We start from the raw sequence: 21024 nt of genomic DNA on the forward strand, positions 1-21024 counted from the left end.
TATTTCACAGGCCAGCCCTTCCAACGTATGAGAAACTGTTTCTGTCCGCCGACTTTACGCCGTTTGATAATCTTCTCCACTTGAAAGATTTGATCCTTGGATATCGTGACTTTCTGGAGCTCGTGTGCATAAAAAGTTCCTTGCACTATTTCACCGTCGTAGTCTTTAAGCTTGTAAACAGGTGGAAAACGCGGTACACACTCCGCTATTGTAAATAACTCGTCTGTAAAACTCTGTTCATATTTCTTGTCAAACACACCTCGCACTTTTGATATTCTAACGAGATCTCCTTGTTTAAATATCATTTTTATTCTATCACTACCCCCAGAGGGTATGTTGCCGTACAAGTTTTGGAAGACAAGCCATGTGTTATCTGGTGTGACTTGGTTAGGTTTCATTTTTATACTTGTATGATAACTTTCATTGTAACTATCGATTAAATCTTGTAATACGTCGATATAACGACGTGTGTTGTTGGCGGTGAAATATCGCCACATTCGAGTTTTTAAAGTTCGATTAAACCTTTCGACCACCGAGGCTTTCAAATCACTGGCTGTTGCAAAATGATTAATATTGTGTTTTTTCATCAACCTCTGAAATTGCGTGTTGAAGAACTCCTTCCCCTTGTCTGTTTGTAACTTTTTAGGGATGCCGCTAAAGGATAAGACCGACTCAAAGGCTCGAACAACTTCTGGCCCCGTCTTGTTCATCAGCACACGGGCATACGCTCGTTTTGAGAACACATCGATGATTGTGAGTAGGTATTTAAAACCATCGTTGTACTCGGTCAGAGCTTGCATATCACATAGATCGGCTTGGAATTGATTCATAGGACTGGACACAAAAACTCTGTTCCTAGGGAAATGAATTCGTGCTGGTTTGTGCAAGGTGTATGCATCTTGCGAAGATAAAAAATCCTTGACTTTATGACGCGTCACTTTTTGACCCATTTTCTCCGACGCAGCTAAATGAAGGCGTTCTACACCTCCAAAGCTGGCTGGATGAGCGGGGTCGTAGTACAGTTTTTTCAACCACCGCTTAACGCTCATGACGGTTTATGATTTAGTGACAAACATCACATCGCTATTTATCTAAACACACAGACAGACACAAAAGCATCTTTTTAAAAACATCCATTTTTTATTGAAAGAAGGTTAAGTATGGTTACACGTGATAAGGATTCTCTAAGATGTAAAAAGTCTATAGGTCAGGGTTAAAACAGATGGATTAACTTTTGATTCTAACAGGTCTTCAAACAGCTTCAATTCGTGCGCGAGATCCACAGGTTGTTGATGACGGAGACGGTATCTTATCACATCGTTAAACAGCGTGAGTATGGTAAGTACATGTCCTACACTTATCGCATTTTCCCAATTTTCCAAAATATTTTGAAACGTGTCGATCAATCCCGAGCGACTCAAAAATATGACATGTTGCACAAACAATTCCCAAGGCTCCTGAAAAATTGTTAAAGACATGGCACGCACTTTTTGCATAAACAATAAAACATTTTCAATGAAAGGGTCTTTATCATCGGGGTTATATGTAATTGCTCTATTTATTATATCTGCCCACCCTTGGCTTCTATAGCCAAAAAACGATAATTTTCTGAAGACATTACCCATTTTTTATTCAAAGTTAATATTTTCTATAAGATATTCTTCGAAAGTATCAAGTTGATCACGATATATCATAAAACATATGGGCTCATCCGCTTTAAGGCGGTCCGGTAAGTCCTTTACGAGTGCTAAATCCACCATTAAGATCTCTGCAATTCGCTTGACTGTTTCTTTATCCGCTTTTACAGAACACAAATCCAACAAGTAGTGAATACATGGTAAAAACTTTTTACCGCAAAGGATGGGCATGATGCGGTCATAGTGCAGTCTTAGATAATAACAATTGCATAGGTATCTATAGCTATGCAAACAACCCCTTTTTTTGTGATACTTTATCAAAAAACGTCTGACCATGTAAATAATAGCCGCCTTAACAACTAATACGACATCCATATCAATCCAACCCTTAGGAGGATTATCCCATGACATATGTTTTGCCTCATCTTCGGAAATAGGTGCTGGTCCGTGGTCAGGGTCGTTGACGGTCTGAACCTTGATCTCCGTGGTTTGTGGAGAATCAGCCTGGTCGGACCAACTGGACAGTTGTACCTTCTCGTTTTGTGAAGATTCGGCCGACGAGGTGGGGGTCATCGGAGGTGTCGACGACGGTGTCGGCGAAACGGGACGACTCCACCCTGAATACGATGGCTCGCCGTTGTTGTACGAGGGTGCAACAGGTCTTGCTAAGATTCCTGGGCCCCCCATCCACAAGGAGTATGATGGCACAGTCTGGTCCTCGCCTGTTTTTGTAGAGGGTCCATCCTGGTCTACATTTGTAGAGGTCTCAACCTGTTCCATGTTTGTAGTTGTAAAGGTTTCCACAACATCCATATTCAGATCTTGATCGCATGTAGGTTCATCCACACCGCTATCTGTAATACAAAGATACCATGATTAAATATTAGAAAGCTATATAGTTAAAGATTAATTGCATCGTTTACCTGAAGAGATTTCTGCAATGTTGTTGTCAATATGATCAGGTGCGGCGATGGTTGTCACCCTTCGGGCCTTGCTGTTCACACCCAGATGACGTCTTGGTCTACACGTCTTCATTTCTTTCACGAGCTGGAAAAATTGTCTTGTCTGTGCAGAGCGTGACTTGGGCTTTACTTATACTGGTTTGAGACCGGGGGAGGGTTAAATGGCGTGGTTCGATTGGCCAAATGTAGCCAACAGATACATGTCCAGACAAGTAAACATGACTCGGCAGATTTTACAAAAAGGTAAGAAGGAGGAGGGTGGTCGCCCGGATGCCCACGGCTGCCCATCGATCGACAGGATGTCGCCACTCACTATCTTTTGAAACACCTTGAGGCTGCTGCAGGCTTGGAGGGTGTCTATGCAAGACGCGGCGTCTTGCCCGGACAAACCCCCAAGCCTGCACAATACCATGTTTAAACTTATGTCGCTGGGAATATGTCCAGACATGTTTGCAAAAAGGGCAAATATCAACCGAATAAACATATTATTCAAAGGTAATAACAACGCCTGCTCTTCTCAACTCGTATTATTTCACTCGTTTAATTTAATTTTATACATCTACATTATTTAATTAGATATAGCTCATTTCATTGGATGCTTTATATACTTCAGATATTTAAATATGGATGACCTATATCCACCGAATAAACATCTTATTCAAAGGTAAAAACAACGCCTGCTCTTCTCAACTCATATTATTTCACTCGTTTAATTTAATTTTATTTATTTAAATATAGCTCATTTCATTGGATGCTTTATATACTTCAGATATTAAAATATGAATAACATAAGTACAGTTTGGGTTGGGGACGCACGCACGCAGGGAACACATTGTTTTTAACATAAGAAGCATACAGTTTGGGAGGGGGGCCAAGCCCCCCTCCCAAACAGAGGAGCGCTTCCACATCTTGTCCTATTTTCTTAATATTATCGTAGTACCCAGCCGACAGGCTTAAGGATTTGATGGTGAATTTGTTTTCATCATAGTAAAGAGGTGCCAAAGCACCTGGTGTTGGTTCACCGTTTTCCCATGCATCTACATAGTCAAAAGATGCTTGATCTTCAGGCACGTTGAACCATGTATGGGGGTAGGATATTTCACTCAGAGCTACTTCCCAATTACCTTCGAGATCGATATGATGAGCCAGATTCACTCTGTATTCAGCTATCGTATTGTCTACATACACATCAGAACTTGCATTGGAGGGTAAGGTGACGTAAAACCCCCCTTCAAGATTCGGATCCATGTTGGTAAATGTCGAGATTCGTTGTAAAGCTTCTTATTTATACGTCGACGACTTGTGTAGCGGGGACCCAACTGTCATATTTCACAGGCCAGCCCTTCCAACGTATGAGAAACTGTTTCTGTCCGCCGACTTTACGCCGTTTGATAATCTTCTCCACTTGAAAGATTTGATCCTTGGATATCGTGACTTTCTGGAGCTCGTGTGCATAAAAAGTTCCTTGCACTATTTCACCGTCGTAGTCTTTAAGCTTGTAAACAGGTGGAAAACGCGGTACACACTCCGCTATTGTAAATAACTCGTCTGTAAAACTCTGTTCATATTTCTTGTCAAACACACCTCGCACTTTTGATATTCTAACGAGATCTCCTTGTTTAAATATCATTTTTATTCTATCACTACCCCCAGAGGGTATGTTGCCGTACAAGTTTTGGAAGACAAGCCATGTGTTATCTGGTGTGACTTGGTTAGGTTTCATTTTTATACTTGTATGATAACTTTCATTGTAACTATCGATTAAATCTTGTAATACGTCGATATAACGACGTGTGTTGTTGGCGGTGAAATATCGCCACATTCGAGTTTTTAAAGTTCGATTAAACCTTTCGACCACCGAGGCTTTCAAATCACTGGCTGTTGCAAAATGATTAATATTGTGTTTTTTCATCAACCTCTGAAATTGCGTGTTGAAGAACTCCTTCCCCTTGTCTGTTTGTAACTTTTTAGGGATGCCGCTAAAGGATAAGACCGACTCAAAGGCTCGAACAACTTCTGGCCCCGTCTTGTTCATCAGCACACGGGCATACGCTCGTTTTGAGAACACATCGATGATTGTGAGTAGGTATTTAAAACCATCGTTGTACTCGGTCAGAGCTTGCATATCACATAGATCGGCTTGGAATTGATTCATAGGACTGGACACAAAAACTCTGTTCCTAGGGAAATGAATTCGTGCTGGTTTGTGCAAGGTGTATGCATCTTGCGAAGATAAAAAATCCTTGACTTTATGACGCGTCACTTTTTGACCCATTTTCTCCGACGCAGCTAAATGAAGGCGTTCTACACCTCCAAAGCTGGCTGGATGAGCGGGGTCGTAGTACAGTTTTTTCAACCACCGCTTAACGCTCATGACGGTTTATGATTTAGTGACAAACATCACATCGCTATTTATCTAAACACACAGACAGACACAAAAGCATCTTTTTAAAAACATCCATTTTTTATTGAAAGAAGGTTAAGTATGGTTACACGTGATAAGGATTCTCTAAGATGTAAAAAGTCTATAGGTCAGGGTTAAAACAGATGGATTAACTTTTGATTCTAACAGGTCTTCAAACAGCTTCAATTCGTGCGCGAGATCCACAGGTTGTTGATGACGGAGACGGTATCTTATCACATCGTTAAACAGCGTGAGTATGGTAAGTACATGTCCTACACTTATCGCATTTTCCCAATTTTCCAAAATATTTTGAAACGTGTCGATCAATCCCGAGCGACTCAAAAATATGACATGTTGCACAAACAATTCCCAAGGCTCCTGAAAAATTGTTAAAGACATGGCACGCACTTTTTGCATAAACAATAAAACATTTTCAATGAAAGGGTCTTTATCATCGGGGTTATATGTAATTGCTCTATTTATTATATCTGCCCACCCTTGGCTTCTATAGCCAAAAAACGATAATTTTCTGAAGACATTACCCATTTTTTATTCAAAGTTAATATTTTCTATAAGATATTCTTCGAAAGTATCAAGTTGATCACGATATATCATAAAACATATGGGCTCATCCGCTTTAAGGCGGTCCGGTAAGTCCTTTACGAGTGCTAAATCCACCATTAAGATCTCTGCAATTCGCTTGACTGTTTCTTTATCCGCTTTTACAGAACACAAATCCAACAAGTAGTGAATACATGGTAAAAACTTTTTACCGCAAAGGATGGGCATGATGCGGTCATAGTGCAGTCTTAGATAATAACAATTGCATAGGTATCTATAGCTATGCAAACAACCCCTTTTTTTGTGATACTTTATCAAAAAACGTCTGACCATGTAAATAATAGCCGCCTTAACAACTAATACGACATCCATATCAATCCAACCCTTAGGAGGATTATCCCATGACATATGTTTTGCCTCATCTTCGGAAATAGGTGCTGGTCCGTGGTCAGGGTCGTTGACGGTCTGAACCTTGATCTCCGTGGTTTGTGGAGAATCAGCCTGGTCGGACCAACTGGACAGTTGTACCTTCTCGTTTTGTGAAGATTCGGCCGACGAGGTGGGGGTCATCGGAGGTGTCGACGACGGTGTCGGCGAAACGGGACGACTCCACCCTGAATACGATGGCTCGCCGTTGTTGTACGAGGGTGCAACAGGTCTTGCTAAGATTCCTGGGCCCCCCATCCACAAGGAGTATGATGGCACAGTCTGGTCCTCGCCTGTTTTTGTAGAGGGTCCATCCTGGTCTACATTTGTAGAGGTCTCAACCTGTTCCATGTTTGTAGTTGTAAAGGTTTCCACAACATCCATATTCAGATCTTGATCGCATGTAGGTTCATCCACACCGCTATCTGTAATACAAAGATACCATGATTAAATATTAGAAAGCTATATAGTTAAAGATTAATTGCATCGTTTACCTGAAGAGATTTCTGCAATGTTGTTGTCAATATGATCAGGTGCGGCGATGGTTGTCACCCTTCGGGCCTTGCTGTTCACACCCAGATGACGTCTTGGTCTACACGTCTTCATTTCTTTCACGAGCTGGAAAAATTGTCTTGTCTGTGCAGAGCGTGACTTGGGCTTTACTTATACTGGTTTGAGACCGGGGGAGGGTTAAATGGCGTGGTTCGATTGGCCAAATGTAGCCAACAGATACATGTCCAGACAAGTAAACATGACTCGGCAGATTTTACAAAAAGGTAAGAAGGAGGAGGGTGGTCGCCCGGATGCCCACGGCTGCCCATCGATCGACAGGATGTCGCCACTCACTATCTTTTGAAACACCTTGAGGCTGCTGCAGGCTTGGAGGGTGTCTATGCAAGACGCGGCGTCTTGCCCGGACAAACCCCCAAGCCTGCACAATACCATGTTTAAACTTATGTCGCTGGGAATATGTCCAGACATGTTTGCAAAAAGGGCAAATATCAACCGAATAAACATATTATTCAAAGGTAATAACAACGCCTGCTCTTCTCAACTCGTATTATTTCACTCGTTTAATTTAATTTTATACATCTACATTATTTAATTAGATATAGCTCATTTCATTGGATGCTTTATATACTTCAGATATTTAAATATGGATGACCTATATCCACCGAATAAACATCTTATTCAAAGGTAAAAACAACGCCTGCTCTTCTCAACTCATATTATTTCACTCGTTTAATTTAATTTTATTTATTTAAATATAGCTCATTTCATTGGATGCTTTATATACTTCAGATATTAAAATATGAATAACATAAGTACAGTTTGGGTTGGGGACGCACGCACGCAGGGAACACATTGTTTTTAACATAAGAAGCATACAGTTTGGGAGGGGGGCCAAGCCCCCCTCCCAAACACACACACAACGTCATCACAACGAGACAAAAAGCGTAATTCTGTAGGCGGGGGCCCTTGGCCCACACACACACACACATACAACGTCATCACAACGAGACAAAAAGCGTAATTCTGTAGGCGGGGCCCACTTCGACAAAAGCGTAATTCTGTAGGAGTGGTATTAAACCTTCAACGGGCAGGGAATATGTAAATATTTTGAAATAGGTGGCTGGAGATTGGATAGTTTTAACACAGGGGCGGGGATAGCGGCCATTTTGGACAAAAGCGTAATTCTGTAGGCGGGGACAACGAGACAAAAGCGTAATTCTGTGGGCGGGGCTATGACGTCATCAAAATTTAAAAAAGCGTAATTCTATTATCTCTCACTGCTATCCACCCATGGTCATGTACCATTTATTTGACATTATTTAAATTAAATTGGAATAAATGGAAGAATAAAGTGCAACTAATAAAATAAGAACCAATGATATAACCAGTGAAGCTAAAAAAAGATGAATGAAGCTTCTCCACACCTGCTAATTGCCACATTAAACTATACTTCCCTTTATTGCATTCAGTAAACACCATTTTTTAAAATTGATTCATTAACTTTTTATTTAGTAAACACTGACTGCACCAACCCAACCGGACTGCATCGGGTCATCTGCCTGCTACACCTGTAGACTACGAGAGTCCCCTTTTGGTCTTAATGTGGAGCTCCGGAGCCACACTCAAGTCTCCAGACACGCATTTGCAAATTGCCACACGCATTTGCGAGTCGTCCACGGCGAGACTGTAGCAACACCCAAAGGCAGGGGACGCTGAATGTTGGCATTTTGTGCTCTCAGCCTGTCAGGCGAATATGTGGAAATTTATAAAAAAAAGCAGCTCGCATACTTGCTTACATTTGTTAGAGTTTTTTTAATTTATTTTTTTTTTTGCGGTGCAAAAGCTTGCAGCACCTGGTATTCCCAGGCGGCCTCCCATCCAAGTACTAACCAGGCCCGACCCTCCTTAGCTTCCGAGATCGGACGAAATCGGGCGTTCTCAGGGTAGTATGGCCGTAAGCGACAATTCCTTTCAAAATTTTGCATTTTATACATGTGGTCTTTATTGTGGCAAATACTTCAATCCAAAAATACGTAACAAGAATCTGAAACTATAACCACAGTCACAAATGTGTAACAACAATCTACAATGCATGATTGAAGTCACAGATATATGACAAATATCAGCAAATGTGTACAATGATTTGTTGGCACATACACATGGTTAAATGCGGACAAAAATCCGTATAGATGGGCGACCTGTAAAAACGGGACCTTTTGATTGGCTGTGTTCTTAGAGGTGACGTTTGCTACAGTCCTGCCGCGGACGACTCGCAAATGCGTGTGCTGATTTGCAAATGCGTGTCAGGAGACTTGTGTGTGGCTCCGTAGCTACACGATCGGACCACATGGGGGCACTAATATTATACCAGCCCCGTACCACCAATATATACACCAAGAACATGGGGGGGCGTTCACTGCTATCCACCCATGGTCATGTACCATTTATTTGACATTATTTAAATTAAATTGGAATAAATGGAAGAATAAAGTGGAACTAATAAAATAAGAACCAATGATATAACCAGTGAAGCTAAAAAAAATGAATGAAGCTTCTCCACACCTGCTAATTGCCACATTAACTATACTTGCCATTATTGCATTCAGTAAACACCATTTTTTAAAATTGATTCATTAACTTTTTATTTAGTAAACACTGACTGCACCAACCCAACCGGACTGCATCGGGTCATCTGCCTGCTACACCTGTAGACTACGAGAGTCCCCTTTTGGTCTTAATGTGGAGCTCCGGAGCCACACTCAAGTCTCCAGACACGCATTTGCAAATTGCCACACGCATTTGCGAGTCGTCCACGGCGAGACTGTAGCAACACCCAAAGGCAGGGGACGCTGAATGTTGGCATTTTGTGCTCTCAGCCTGTCAGAGAATATGTGGAAATTTATAAAAAAAGCAGCTCGCATACTTGCTTACATTTGTTAGAGTTTTTTTAATGTATTTTTTTTTTGCGGTGCAAAAGCTTACAGCACCTGGTATTCCCAGGCGGTCTCCCATCCAAGTACTAACCAGGCCCGACCCTGCTTAGCTTCCGAGATCGGATGAGATCGGGCGTGCTCAGGGTAGTATGGCCGTAAGCGACATTTTCTTTCAAAATTTTGCATTTTATACATGTGGTCTTTATTGTGGCAAATACTTCAATCCAAAAATACGTAACAAGAATCTGAAACTATAACCACAGTCACAAATGTGTAACAACAATCTACAATGCATGATTGAAGTCACAGATATATGACAAATATCAGCAAATGTGTACAATGATTTGTTGGCACATAAATGCGGACAAAAATCCGTATAGATGGGCGACCTGTAAAAACGGGACCTTTTGATTGGCTGTGTTCTTAGAGGTGACGTTTGCTACAGTCCTGCCGCGGACGACTCGCAAATGCGTGTGCTGATTTGCAAATGCGTGTCAGGAGACTTGTGTGTGGCTCCGTAGCTACACGATCGGACCACATGGGGGCACTAATATTATACCAGCCCCGTACCACCAATATATACACCAAGAACATGGGGGGGCGTTCACTGCTATCCACCCATGGTCATGTACCATTTATTTGACATTATTTAAATTAAATTGGAATAAATGGAAGAATAAAGTGGAACTAATAAAATAAGAACCAATGATATAACCAGTGAAGCTAAAAAAAATGAATGAAGCTTCTCCACACCTGCTAATTGCCACATTAACTATACTTCCCTTTATTGCATTCAGTAAACACCATTTTTTAAAATTGATTCATTAACTTTTTATTTAGTAAACACTGACTGCACCAACCCAACCGGACTGCATCGGGTCATCTGCCTGCTACACCTGTAGACTACGAGAGTCCCCTTTTGGTCTTAATGTGGAGCTCCGGAGCCACACTCAAGTCTCCAGACACGCATTTGCAAATTGCCACACGCATTTGCGAGTCGTCCTCGGCGAGACTGTAGCAACACCCAAAGGCAGGGGACGCTGAATGTTGGCATTTTGTGCTCTCAGCCTGTCAGGCGAATATGTGGAAATTTATAAAAAAGCAGCTCGCATACTTGCTTACATTTGTTAGAGTTTTTTTAAATTTTTTTTTTTTTGCGGTGTAAAAGCTTACAGCACCTGGTATTCCCAGGCGGTCTCCCATCCAAGTACTAACCAGGCCCGACCCTGCTTAGCTTCCGAGATCGGACGAGATCGGGCGTTCTCAGGGTAGTATGGCCGTAAGCGACAATTCCTTTCAAAATTTTGCATTTTATACATGTGGTCTTTATTGTGGCAAATACTTCAATCCAAAAATACGTAACAAGAATCTGAAACTATAACCACAGTCACAAATGTGTAACAACAATCTACAATGCATGATTGAAGTCACAGATATATGACAAATATCAGCAAATGTGTACAATGATTTGTTGGCACATAAATGCGGACAAAAATCCGTATAGATGGGCGACCTGTAAAAACGGGACCTTTTGATTGGCTGTGTTCTGAGAGGTGACGTTTGCTACAGTCCTGCCGCGGACGACTCGCAAATGCGTGTGCTGATTTGCAAATGCGTGTCAGGAGACTTGTGTGTGGCTCCGTAGCTACACGATCGGACCACATGGGGGCACGAATATTATACCAGCCCCGTACCACCAATATATACACCAAGAACATGGGGGGGCGTTCACTGCTATCCACCCATGGTCATGTACCATTTATTTGACATTATTTAAATTAAATTGGAATAAATGGAAGAATAAAGTGGAACTAATAAAATAAGAACCAATGATATAACCAGTGAAGCTAAAAAAAATGAATGAAGCTTCTCCACACCTGCTAATTGCCACATTAACTATACTTCCCTTTATTGCATTCAGTAAACACCATTTTTTAAAATTGATTCATTAACTTTTTATTTAGTAAACACTGACTGCACCAACCCAACCGGACTGCATCGGGTCATCTGCCTGCTACACCTGTAGACTACGAGAGTCCCCTTTTGGTCTTAATGTGGAGCTCCGGAGCCACACTCAAGTCTCCAGACACGCATTTGCAAATTGCCACACGCATTTGCGAGTCGTCCACGGCGAGACTGTAGCAACACCCAAAGGCAGGGGACGCTGAATGTTGGCATTTTGTGCTCTCAGCCTGTCAGGCGAATATGTGGAAATTTATAAAAAAGCAGCTCGCATACTTGCTTACATTTGTTAGAGTTTTTTTAATGTATTTTTTTTTTGCGGTGCAAAAGCTTACAGCACCTGGTATTCCCAGGCGGTCTCCCATCCAAGTACTAACCAGGCCCGACCCTGCTTAGCTTCCGAGATCGGACGAGATCGGGCGTGCTCAGGGTAGTATGGCCGTAAGCGACAATTCCTTTCAAAATTTTGCATTTTATACATGTGGTCTTTATTGTGGCAAATACTTCAATCCAAAAATACGTAACAAGAATCTGAAACTATAACCACAGTCACAAATGTGTAACAACAATCTACAATGCATGATTGAAGTCACAGATATATGACAATAATCAGCAAATGTGTACAATGATTTGTTGGCACATAAATGCGGACAAAAATCCGTATAGATGGGCGACCTGTAAAAACGGGACCTTTTGATTGGCTGTGTTCTTAGAGGTGACGTTTGCTACAGTCCTGCCGCGGACGACTCGCAAATGCGTGTGCTGATTTGCAAATGCGTGTCAGGAGACTTGTGTGTGGCTCCGTAGCTACACGATCGGACCACATGGGGGCACTAATATTATACCAGCCCCGTACCACCAATATATACACCAAGAACATGGGGGGGCGTTCACTGCTATCCACCCATGGTCATGTACCATTTATTTGACATTATTTAAATTAAATTGGAATAAATGGAAGAATAAAGTGCAACTAATAAAATAAGAACCAATGATATAACCAGTGAAGCTAAAAAAAATGAATGAAGCTTCTCCACACCTGCTAATTGCCACATTAAACTATACTTCCCTTTATTGCATTCAGTAAACACCATTTTTTAAAATTGATTCATTAACTTTTTATTTAGTAAACACTGACTGCACCAACCCAACCGGACTGCATCGGGTCATCTGCCTGCTACACCTGTAGACTACGAGAGTCCCCTTTTGGTCTTAATGTGGAGCTCCGGAGCCACACTCAAGTCTCCAGACACGCATTTGCAAATTGCCACATGCATTTGCGAGTCGTCCACGGCGAGACTGTAGCAACACCCAAAGGCAGGGGACGCTGAATGTTGGCATTTTGTGCTCTCAGCCTGTCAGGCGAATATGTGGAAATTTATTAAAAAAGCAGCTTGCATACTTGCTTACATTTGTTAGAGTTTTTTTAATTTATTTTTTTTTTTGCGGTGCAAAAGCTTGCAGCACCTGGTATTCCCAGGCGGCCTCCCATCCAAGTACTAACCAGGCCCGACCCTCCTTAGCTTCCGAGATCGGACGAAATCGGGCGTTCTTTTTTTTTTTTTTTTTTTATTATTGTAATAAAAACATCTGTACAAATAGAGGTTTGACTCAAGATCCAAACATTCGTGAACAAACATCAGTAGGGATGTCCAACGATAGACAGTCGTAACCAAGGATGCATTTTAAAAATGAAAGTCCAGACTGTTGTCAGCAGAGAAAGTTACTAGTCCGTTGTTTACTGCCAAGTCGTCTTGAAAACGTTGGGGTCGATGTTCCTGAAGATGGGTGAGATGGGAGATGACCAACGATTTGAAGATGGACCAGTGATCGCCTTTCCTTTTTTCATGCAGGTGGATGTTTCTTGTGATGACGATGGAATGACGTGCTATGGCCAAGAGCAGCTTGAGGGCTTTGACATTCAGGCCTTTCAATGGTGAAGGGATGATACCGAACAGGAGAAGCCAGGAATTCTGGTCACCGCCACCACCGACTACCGGCGAGGGGAGTTTCACCCCCAGCCTCCTGGCAATGAGATCTTCTAGTCTGGATCTGAAATGTCGCACGACTCGGCATTGGAGAATGAGATGGTGAAAATCCTCCGGTTCCTCTCCGCACACTGGACATGTCCTGTCATAGGCACTTGGTAGAAAAGCATGCAGCGTTGTACATGGAAAGATTATCCTGTGTCTTATTTTAAAATCAGTGTTACTTACCTTGGGTGGAGTACACCAGTTAAACATGTCAGCCCAGATGGACGAGGGAGCCAGGGTGGGGTATGCCTGACGCCACGCGTTTTCTGCTGTTGGCTTTTTCAGTATTTTGGTTAGCAACACATGATAGAGTAGTTTTGTTGTGCACTCTGCCAGTCTAGTCGGTCGAGCCCCAAAGGTCAGCACATAATTTAAATCTGACTTCATGGTGGTGTCTTCACTCTGTGACATCCGCCCCAGAAGGTGCCCCCAGTGGCAATGCACGGAGTCTCTGATTTTTCCCACTGAGCGCAACACAGTGGCCCTTCGAAAGGGAACTTTGTGGAAGCGAAACAAGGTGCGAATGCGTTCAATGTTAAAATTCCCTTTCTGGTCTAATAAATCACCCATTGTTCTGATGTGTGCACTTTCTAAAACCCCACTTAACATCCTTTCCCCACTCCCTGGCTCACCGCCCAGGAGATCGGGATTGAACCTAAGTGGAATGTTCTGCAGTTGATGGAGTGACATTGGCTCTGTCCTAACCCATGGCCGCAATGCCCACCACGCCTCTAAGATTTCTTTTTCGAAGGGGTCCAGAGGGGGGAACATCGTGCGAGGCAACATCTGGCAGAGATTGAAGACGCCGTAGCGGCCTAGACCCTCTAAAATTGGCAGAAGAAAATCCTTCCAGGGAGCTGAGAAGGCAGGATTTAAAAACTTTCTGAGCAGCTTCAAGCGTAGTGCAGCCTTTTTTGTGCCAATGTCTGTCAAATTTAAGCCACCTGCTTGGACATCACCGATCAAGGTATAGTGCCCAATGAAACCTCTTTCCCTCTTCCACATGAAATAATTAAAAGTTAAATTTAATCTATTTAAAACATTCGCGGACATGTGAGTGACAGTCAGTGAGTGAATTAATTTTGAAATACACAGGTTATTGATGACCAATATTTTCCCTTTCAGAGTTAAATTCCTGAATTTCCACATATCTAAAGTGGATTTTACTTGTGGTAAAACTGTTTCCCATTGCTGTTCATCACAACGAGAAGTGTTCTCCCCAATCCAAACACCAAGGATTTTTTGGCTGAGTGTGGCCTCTTTAAAACCCCAGGTCTTTGGCACAGCGCTGGTGGTACCAAAAACGGCCATGGTGGACTTATCAAAATTGACTTTTGCACCCGAGGCTTGGCAGAAAATGTTGAGCTCGTTGAGAGCTACACTTAGACTCTCCACGTCTCTGACAAACAGGTTTGTATCGTCCGCATACTGTAGAATCTTAACTTCGCGTCCACTTGGTGTCCAAATGCCTTTTATGCTGTTATTTTGTTTGAGGAGGGCCGCAAGTGGTTCTACAACAAGGCTAAAGAGTAGTGAGGACAGGGGGCACCCCTGTCTCACTGACCTTCCCAATTTAACAGGTCCTGTCAGTAGTCCGTTCACTTTGATTTTACTGGCTGCGTTTGCATACAGACGTTTTATCCAATTGGTAAAGGAAGACCCAAATCCAAATTTGTCAAGCACCTTCCATAAAAAAGAGTGCTCCACCCTATCAAAGGCTTTTTCGAAATCGAGGCTGACATGAATTCCGCACGAGGCAGCCATGTGTTTAGTTAAATACTTTATACTTAAAATAGTGTCTGAAATATCCCTTGTCGGAATGCTATATGACTGCGTTTCGGAGATGATGGTACCTATTACTTTTTTGAGACGAGCTGCTAAAACTTTGGCTAAGATTTTATAGTCAGTGTTCAAAAGACTAATCGGTCTATAGTTGCTCAATTGTTCAGACGCACCTTTCTTGTGTATTAACGTAACGGTACCTTCGCAAAATGATGAAGGGACCAGATCTTTTTTTTCCATGTGATGAAACAAATTGAGCAAGATAGGTGACAGCTTTTTCATAAAAGCCTTAAAGAACTCAGCCGTTAGACCATCGCAACCTGGGCTTTTTTTATTATTTAGATCTTGGATTGCCTTTGTGATTTCGAATTCGGACATTGAGTTGTCGCACATGTCTTTATCGTCCACACTCAGTACACGGTTTAAGGCGGCTATGGCCTCTGTGGCATGATCTGTCAACGGTTGTCGGAATTTGAAGAGATCAGTATAGAAAAATTCGACCTCTTCTAAAATGTCATCAATGTCCGTGACCATTGCGTGAGATTTGTGAGACCACAATTTAGATATATATGCTTTTCCTTGTTTATTTTTTTCCAGTCCCAAAAAGTACGCTGTTGATCGCTCGCCCTCTACAGCATTTTGAGCTTTGGCCCTCAGGGCTGCCCCTCTACACTTCTTTGCTTCAAGCAGCTCGAGTTTATGTTGCAGCGAGAAAAATAACGGGTCCACAGGCCCACGTGTTATCGCCGCAGATAGAGTTATTTTCAGCAATTGGTCTCTCACAGTGTTCTCCTCTAATTTTTCCACCCAAGCTCTACAATGATTAATTGACAATTTTTTTAAACGTAGTTTGACACTTTCCCACCAGTCTGTGACCCTGTCTACATACTTAGACTCCTCCTTTATCCCCTCAAGAAAAGAGTTCACTTTTGAAATAAAGCTCTCATCTTCTAGAAACGAATTATTGAAGACCCAGAGACCACCGGTCCGCCTGCTTTTGTATAGACATAGATCAAACGACAGTAGCGCGTGATCACTCTGTCCAGACCATGTGTACTTGGGATTGTCCAGTCTCCGCGCAAGGGAAGCAGACGCTAAGCACAAGTCAATGCGCGATTGTTTAAGCGTGCCCAGTACTATTTGTTTGCGCGAGAAAGCCCTCCCCCTGAGGTTTAGGGTTCTCCAGATTTCTAACATATTGTTGTTGTTGATCAAGTTCAGTAGACAATTTCTGCTGACATCATTTTTGTAGGTGTTGTTGACACTAATGTCCAATTTACTCAGGGCGACATTGAAGTCGCCAGTCATGATTGTTCTATTGTTGACAAAAGAAAACACATGTAAGAAAAAGTCTCGTCTTTTTAGCTCCAGGTTTGGTGCATGGAGGTTGATGAGTCGGAGAGGCAATGAGCCATTAAAGTCTACCACTATAAATCTGCCCCCCGGATCAGCATGCACCAGGTTGGGGTGGCCCAGTGCACAGGTCCTAGACAGGATTGCTACGCCACAAGACCTGGGGGAGCCGAGGGCTACATGTACAGAGCCACGTACCATGCGACGAATCTTGTCAACATGCTCTTGGCTCCACCAGGTCTCTTGCAGACAAAGAACATCCCACTTTGTGTTATGTAAAATGTTGTCAATTTTGAGGTTGCTCCGCAGCCCGCAGGCATTAGCTGACACAAGGAGAACAGTCATTATAAAGATAGGAGGGGAAGAGGCTTATCACTTAGACTTCTTCGATCTTCCTTTTCTCAAGCCTTCAGATTGCCTCTTTTTGGGTTCCGCTGTGCTGTGTTCCATTTTGTCATCAGACAATTTACAACTGTCATGACACTTGTCGACCGGTAAGGGGGCTTCTGCCATGTGGCATTGCGGCATCATTTGGGGCAATGATGAGCCTTCAGGCTGACCAACATTCCTCCCCACCGCAGATATCTCGCTCTCTCCCGTATCGCCGGTGCACGAGGCATTTAGGGAGGTCGGCAGGGAAAAATTGATACTGCTGATCCTTTCTGGATGTTGTTTCTTCCCCGGCCTAGGGATACAACTTTCCATAGTTGTCCCCCCCCTCTCAGGGGCAGAGAGTGGAATCTGCCCAACACTCACCCCCTTCAAAGGTTCGGCCCCGGTCGACATGGGATCAGGGGTAGGGCGATGCGCACCCCCCCCGCCTCGTTCGTGAGTAGAGCTAGGATTTTGACCTATAACTCCCTCCACTACAGGCACCCTTGTCCCACACAGCACTGTATCAGAGCTCATCTCACTATTCTCAAACAGGTGAGCTTTTGAAAGGTTTGTTTCTGGCAGGCGGACAACCGGCTTTGCGATAGTGGGACTGTCTTCCATTTCTATCGGTGCGGCCACAGAAATATCCTCGCCACAAACACAAAGGACAGGGTATTGTCTGCACACACCACAACGACGAAGGTGAGTCTCATTACATTCTCTGGCATAATGCCCCTGCTTGCCACATTTCCGGCACAAGAATTCCGGACAATCCCTGTACACATGTTCCGGGGACAGGCAACCTCTACACACTTTGACCTGTCGATCATGGATCACCCTGAAATATTCAGGCCCTGAGGCAGTGATGAAGCGAGCAGAATATGGTAAAGATTTTACAGTGTCAGTAAATCTTACTTTAACAAAGCGGGTCCCGTCAGCTACATCGGTGCCCGGCCACATTTTCCTCCGTACATTGGAGGTCGCCGATACGCCCCAGGACTGAAGTTTATCATATATTTCGGAGTCTTCAATATATGCCGGCAGGTGTAGAAAGGATACGACCATTTCGTCGGTTGTTATCTCCCGACCATGTATCCGCGCCGCGCCCATCCGGAAGCCATCAAGTAGCTTCTTCTTCGCTTGAATAGAGCTAACTGTTATTTCAAATTTGTCAGAGGAAATCCTCCGACAGGCCTTAATCTGCCCACACACTTCCTTAATTCCCCTAATTAACCATAAAGGAGTGATCTCATCACCATTGTCTATGTCCAGAAATACCGTGAGGTCTTTATCAAAAATTATGCTCTCAGTCACAACATTGCTCACCATTCCATCGCTGTTCAAACCTTGTCTCTTGGTCGCTGCCAGCATGCCATCAGGCACTCGATTCAATGACTGCTCCATGGTTTGTCCTAATGAGTCCATTGAACCTGGATCCGGGAGAAAGAAGGGGGGGATGGGGAGAAGAAACAAAAGAAACCCCCCTCCACAGCACGGAGGCTGGGAGGAGAAAAAAAAAAGCTAAACAAAAACTCCCAAAAATTCAGAAAAGATTAACCAAGATTTGCCACAAAAAAAGACATAAGCCAGGAGCATAGAGCTCTGACTGTCACCTCTGCACACTCACGCAGAGTGACAATCAGGCACACCTGCAATCACTCAACCAACCACACCTGGGCGTTCTCAGGGTAGTATGGCCGTAAGCGACAATTCCTTTCAAAATTTTGCATTTTATACATGTGGTCTTTATTGTGGCAAATACTTCAATCCAAAAATACGTAACAAGAATCTGAAACTATAACCACAGTCACAAATGTGTAACAACAATCTACAATGCATGATTGAAGTCACAGATATATGACAAATATCAGCAAATGTGTACAATGATTTGTTGGCACATACACATGGTTAAATGCGGACAAAAATCCGTATAGATGGGCGACCTGTAAAAACGGGACCTTTTGATTGGCTGTGTTCTTAGAGGTGACGTTTGCTACAGTCCTGCCGCGGACGACTCGCAAATGCGTGTGCTGATTTGCAAATGCGTGTCAGGAGACTTGTGTGTGGCTCCGTAGCTACACGATCGGACCACATGGGGGCACTAATATTATACCAGCCCCGTACCACCAATATATACACCAAGAACATGGGGGGGCGTTCACTGCTATCCACCCATGGTCATGTACCATTTATTTGACATTATTTAAATTAAATTGGAATAAATGGAAGAATAAAGTGGAACTAATAAAATAAGAACCAATGATATAACCAGTGAAGCTAAAAAAAATGAATGAAGCTTCTCCACACCTGCTAATTGCCACATTAACTATACTTGCCTTTATTGCATTCAGTAAACACCATTTTTTAAAATTGATTCATTAACTTTTTATTTAGTAAACACTGACTGCACCAACCCAACCGGACTGCATCGGGTCATCTGCCTGCTACACCTGTAGACTACGAGAGTCCCCTTTTGGTCTTAATGTGGAGCTCCGGAGCCACACTCAAGTCTCCAGACACGCATTTGCAAATTGCCACACGCATTTGCGAGTCGTCCACGGCGAGACTGTAGCAACACCCAAAGGCAGGGGACGCTGAATGTTGGCATTTTGTGCTCTCAGCCTGTCAGGCGAATATGTGGAAATTTATAAAAAAGCAGCTCGCATACTTGCTTACATTTGTTAGAGTTTTTTAAATTTTTTTTTTTTTTTGCGGTGCAAAAGCTTACAGCACCTGGTATTCCCAGGCGGTCTCCAATCCAAGTACTAACCAGACCCGACCCTGCTTAGCTTCCGAGATCGGGCGTGCTCAGGGTAGTATGGCCGTAAGCGACAATTTCTTTCAAAATTTTGCATTTTATACATGTGGTCTTTATTGTGGCAAATACTTCAATCCAAAAATACGTAACAAGAATCTGAAACTATAACCACAGTCACAAATGTGTAACAACAATCTACAATGCATGATTGAAGTCACAGATATATGACAAATATCAGCAAATGTGTACAATGATTTGTTGGCACATAAATGCGGACAAAAATCCGTATAGATGGGCCACCTGTAAAAACGGGACCTTTTGATTGGCTGTGTTCTTAGAGGTGACGTTTGCTACAGTCCTGCCGCGGACGACTCGCAAATGCGTGTGCTGATTTGCAAATGCGTGTCAGGAGACTTGTGTGTGGCTCCGTAGCTACACGATCGGACCACATGGGGGCACTAATATTATACCAGCCCCGTACCACCAATATATACACCAAGAACATGGGGGGGCGTTCACTGCTATCCACCCATGGTCATGTACCATTTATTTGACATTATTTAAATTAAATTGGAATAAATGGAAGAATAAAGTGCAACTAATAAAATAAGAACCAATGATATAACCAGTGAAGCTAAAAAAAATGAATGAAGCTTCTCCACACCTGCTAATTGCCACATTAACTATACTTCCCTTTATTGCATTCAGTAAACACCATTTTTTAAAATTGATTCATTACCTTTTTATTTCGTAAACACTGACTGCACCAACCCAACCGGACTGCATCGGGTCATCTGCCTGCTACACCTGTAGACTACGAGAGTCCCCTTTTGGTCTTAATGTGGAGCTCCGGAGCCACACTCAAGTCTCCAGACACGCATTTGCAAATTGCCACACGCATTTGCGAGTCGTCCACGGCGAGACTGTAGCAACACCCAAAGGCAGGGGACGCTGAATGTTGGCATTTTGTGCTCTCAGCCTGTCAGGCGAATATGTGGAAATTTATAAAAAAAAAGCAGCTCGCATACTTGCTTACATTTGTTAGAGTTTTTTATTTATTTTTTTTTTTGCGGTGCAAAAGCTTACAGCACCTGGTATTCCCAGGCGGTCTCCCACCCAAGTACAAACCAGGTCCGACCCTGCTTAGCTTCCGAGATCCGACGAGATCGGGTGTTCTCAGGGTAGTATGGCCGTAAGCGACAATTCCTTTCAAAATTTTGCATTTTATACATGAGGTCTTTATTGTGGCAAATCCTTCAATCCAAAAATACGTAACAAGAATCTGAAACTATAACCACAGTCACAAATGTGTAACAACAATCTAC

The 21024-nt window shown here is 42.9% G+C and overlaps 2 protein-coding genes, 4 non-coding genes and 2 pseudogenes across 6 annotated transcripts; all 8 read right to left on the reverse strand.

Annotated features, from left to right (window-relative positions):
- Positions 1 to 356: 356 nt before the first annotated feature.
- On the reverse strand, positions 357 to 3239 carry LOC148331533 (uncharacterized). The gene is made up of 2 exons (XM_088303872.1): positions 2561 to 3239; positions 357 to 2491 (listed from the first exon to the last, which is right to left on the reverse strand). The coding sequence occupies exons 1-2, from the start codon at positions 2670 to 2672 to the stop codon at positions 1629 to 1631; spliced, it is 975 nt and encodes a 324-aa protein (XP_088159998.1). The 5' UTR covers positions 2673 to 3239; the 3' UTR covers positions 357 to 1628.
- Positions 3240 to 4280: 1041 nt separating this feature from the next.
- Positions 4281 to 7163, reverse strand: LOC148331534 (uncharacterized). The gene is made up of 2 exons (XM_088303873.1): positions 6485 to 7163; positions 4281 to 6415 (listed from the first exon to the last, which is right to left on the reverse strand). The coding sequence occupies exons 1-2, from the start codon at positions 6594 to 6596 to the stop codon at positions 5553 to 5555; spliced, it is 975 nt and encodes a 324-aa protein (XP_088159999.1). The 5' UTR covers positions 6597 to 7163; the 3' UTR covers positions 4281 to 5552.
- Positions 7164 to 8344: 1181 nt separating this feature from the next.
- On the reverse strand, positions 8345 to 8463 carry LOC148331535 (5S ribosomal RNA; annotated as a pseudogene).
- Positions 8464 to 9478: 1015 nt separating this feature from the next.
- Positions 9479 to 9597, reverse strand: LOC148331536 (5S ribosomal RNA). The gene has a single exon (XR_015844965.1). It is a non-coding gene; the product is annotated as a 5S ribosomal RNA (ribosomal RNA).
- A 1005-nt stretch (positions 9598 to 10602) lies between these two features.
- Positions 10603 to 10721, reverse strand: LOC148331537 (5S ribosomal RNA). The gene has a single exon (XR_015844810.1). It is a non-coding gene; the product is annotated as a 5S ribosomal RNA (ribosomal RNA).
- Positions 10722 to 11726: 1005 nt separating this feature from the next.
- On the reverse strand, positions 11727 to 11845 carry LOC148331538 (5S ribosomal RNA). The gene has a single exon (XR_015844774.1). It is a non-coding gene; the product is annotated as a 5S ribosomal RNA (ribosomal RNA).
- A 7817-nt stretch (positions 11846 to 19662) lies between these two features.
- Positions 19663 to 19771, reverse strand: LOC148331539 (5S ribosomal RNA; annotated as a pseudogene).
- A 1007-nt stretch (positions 19772 to 20778) lies between these two features.
- On the reverse strand, positions 20779 to 20897 carry LOC148331540 (5S ribosomal RNA). The gene has a single exon (XR_015844875.1). It is a non-coding gene; the product is annotated as a 5S ribosomal RNA (ribosomal RNA).
- Positions 20898 to 21024: the final 127 nt, after the last annotated feature.

Source organism: Idiotropiscis lumnitzeri, chromosome 8 (genome assembly GCF_059441095.1).
Source record: "Idiotropiscis lumnitzeri isolate Australia: NSW breed Sydney's pygmy pipehorse chromosome 8, RoL_Ilum_1.0, whole genome shotgun sequence".
Taxonomy (NCBI): Eukaryota; Metazoa; Chordata; class Actinopteri; order Syngnathiformes; family Syngnathidae; genus Idiotropiscis; species Idiotropiscis lumnitzeri.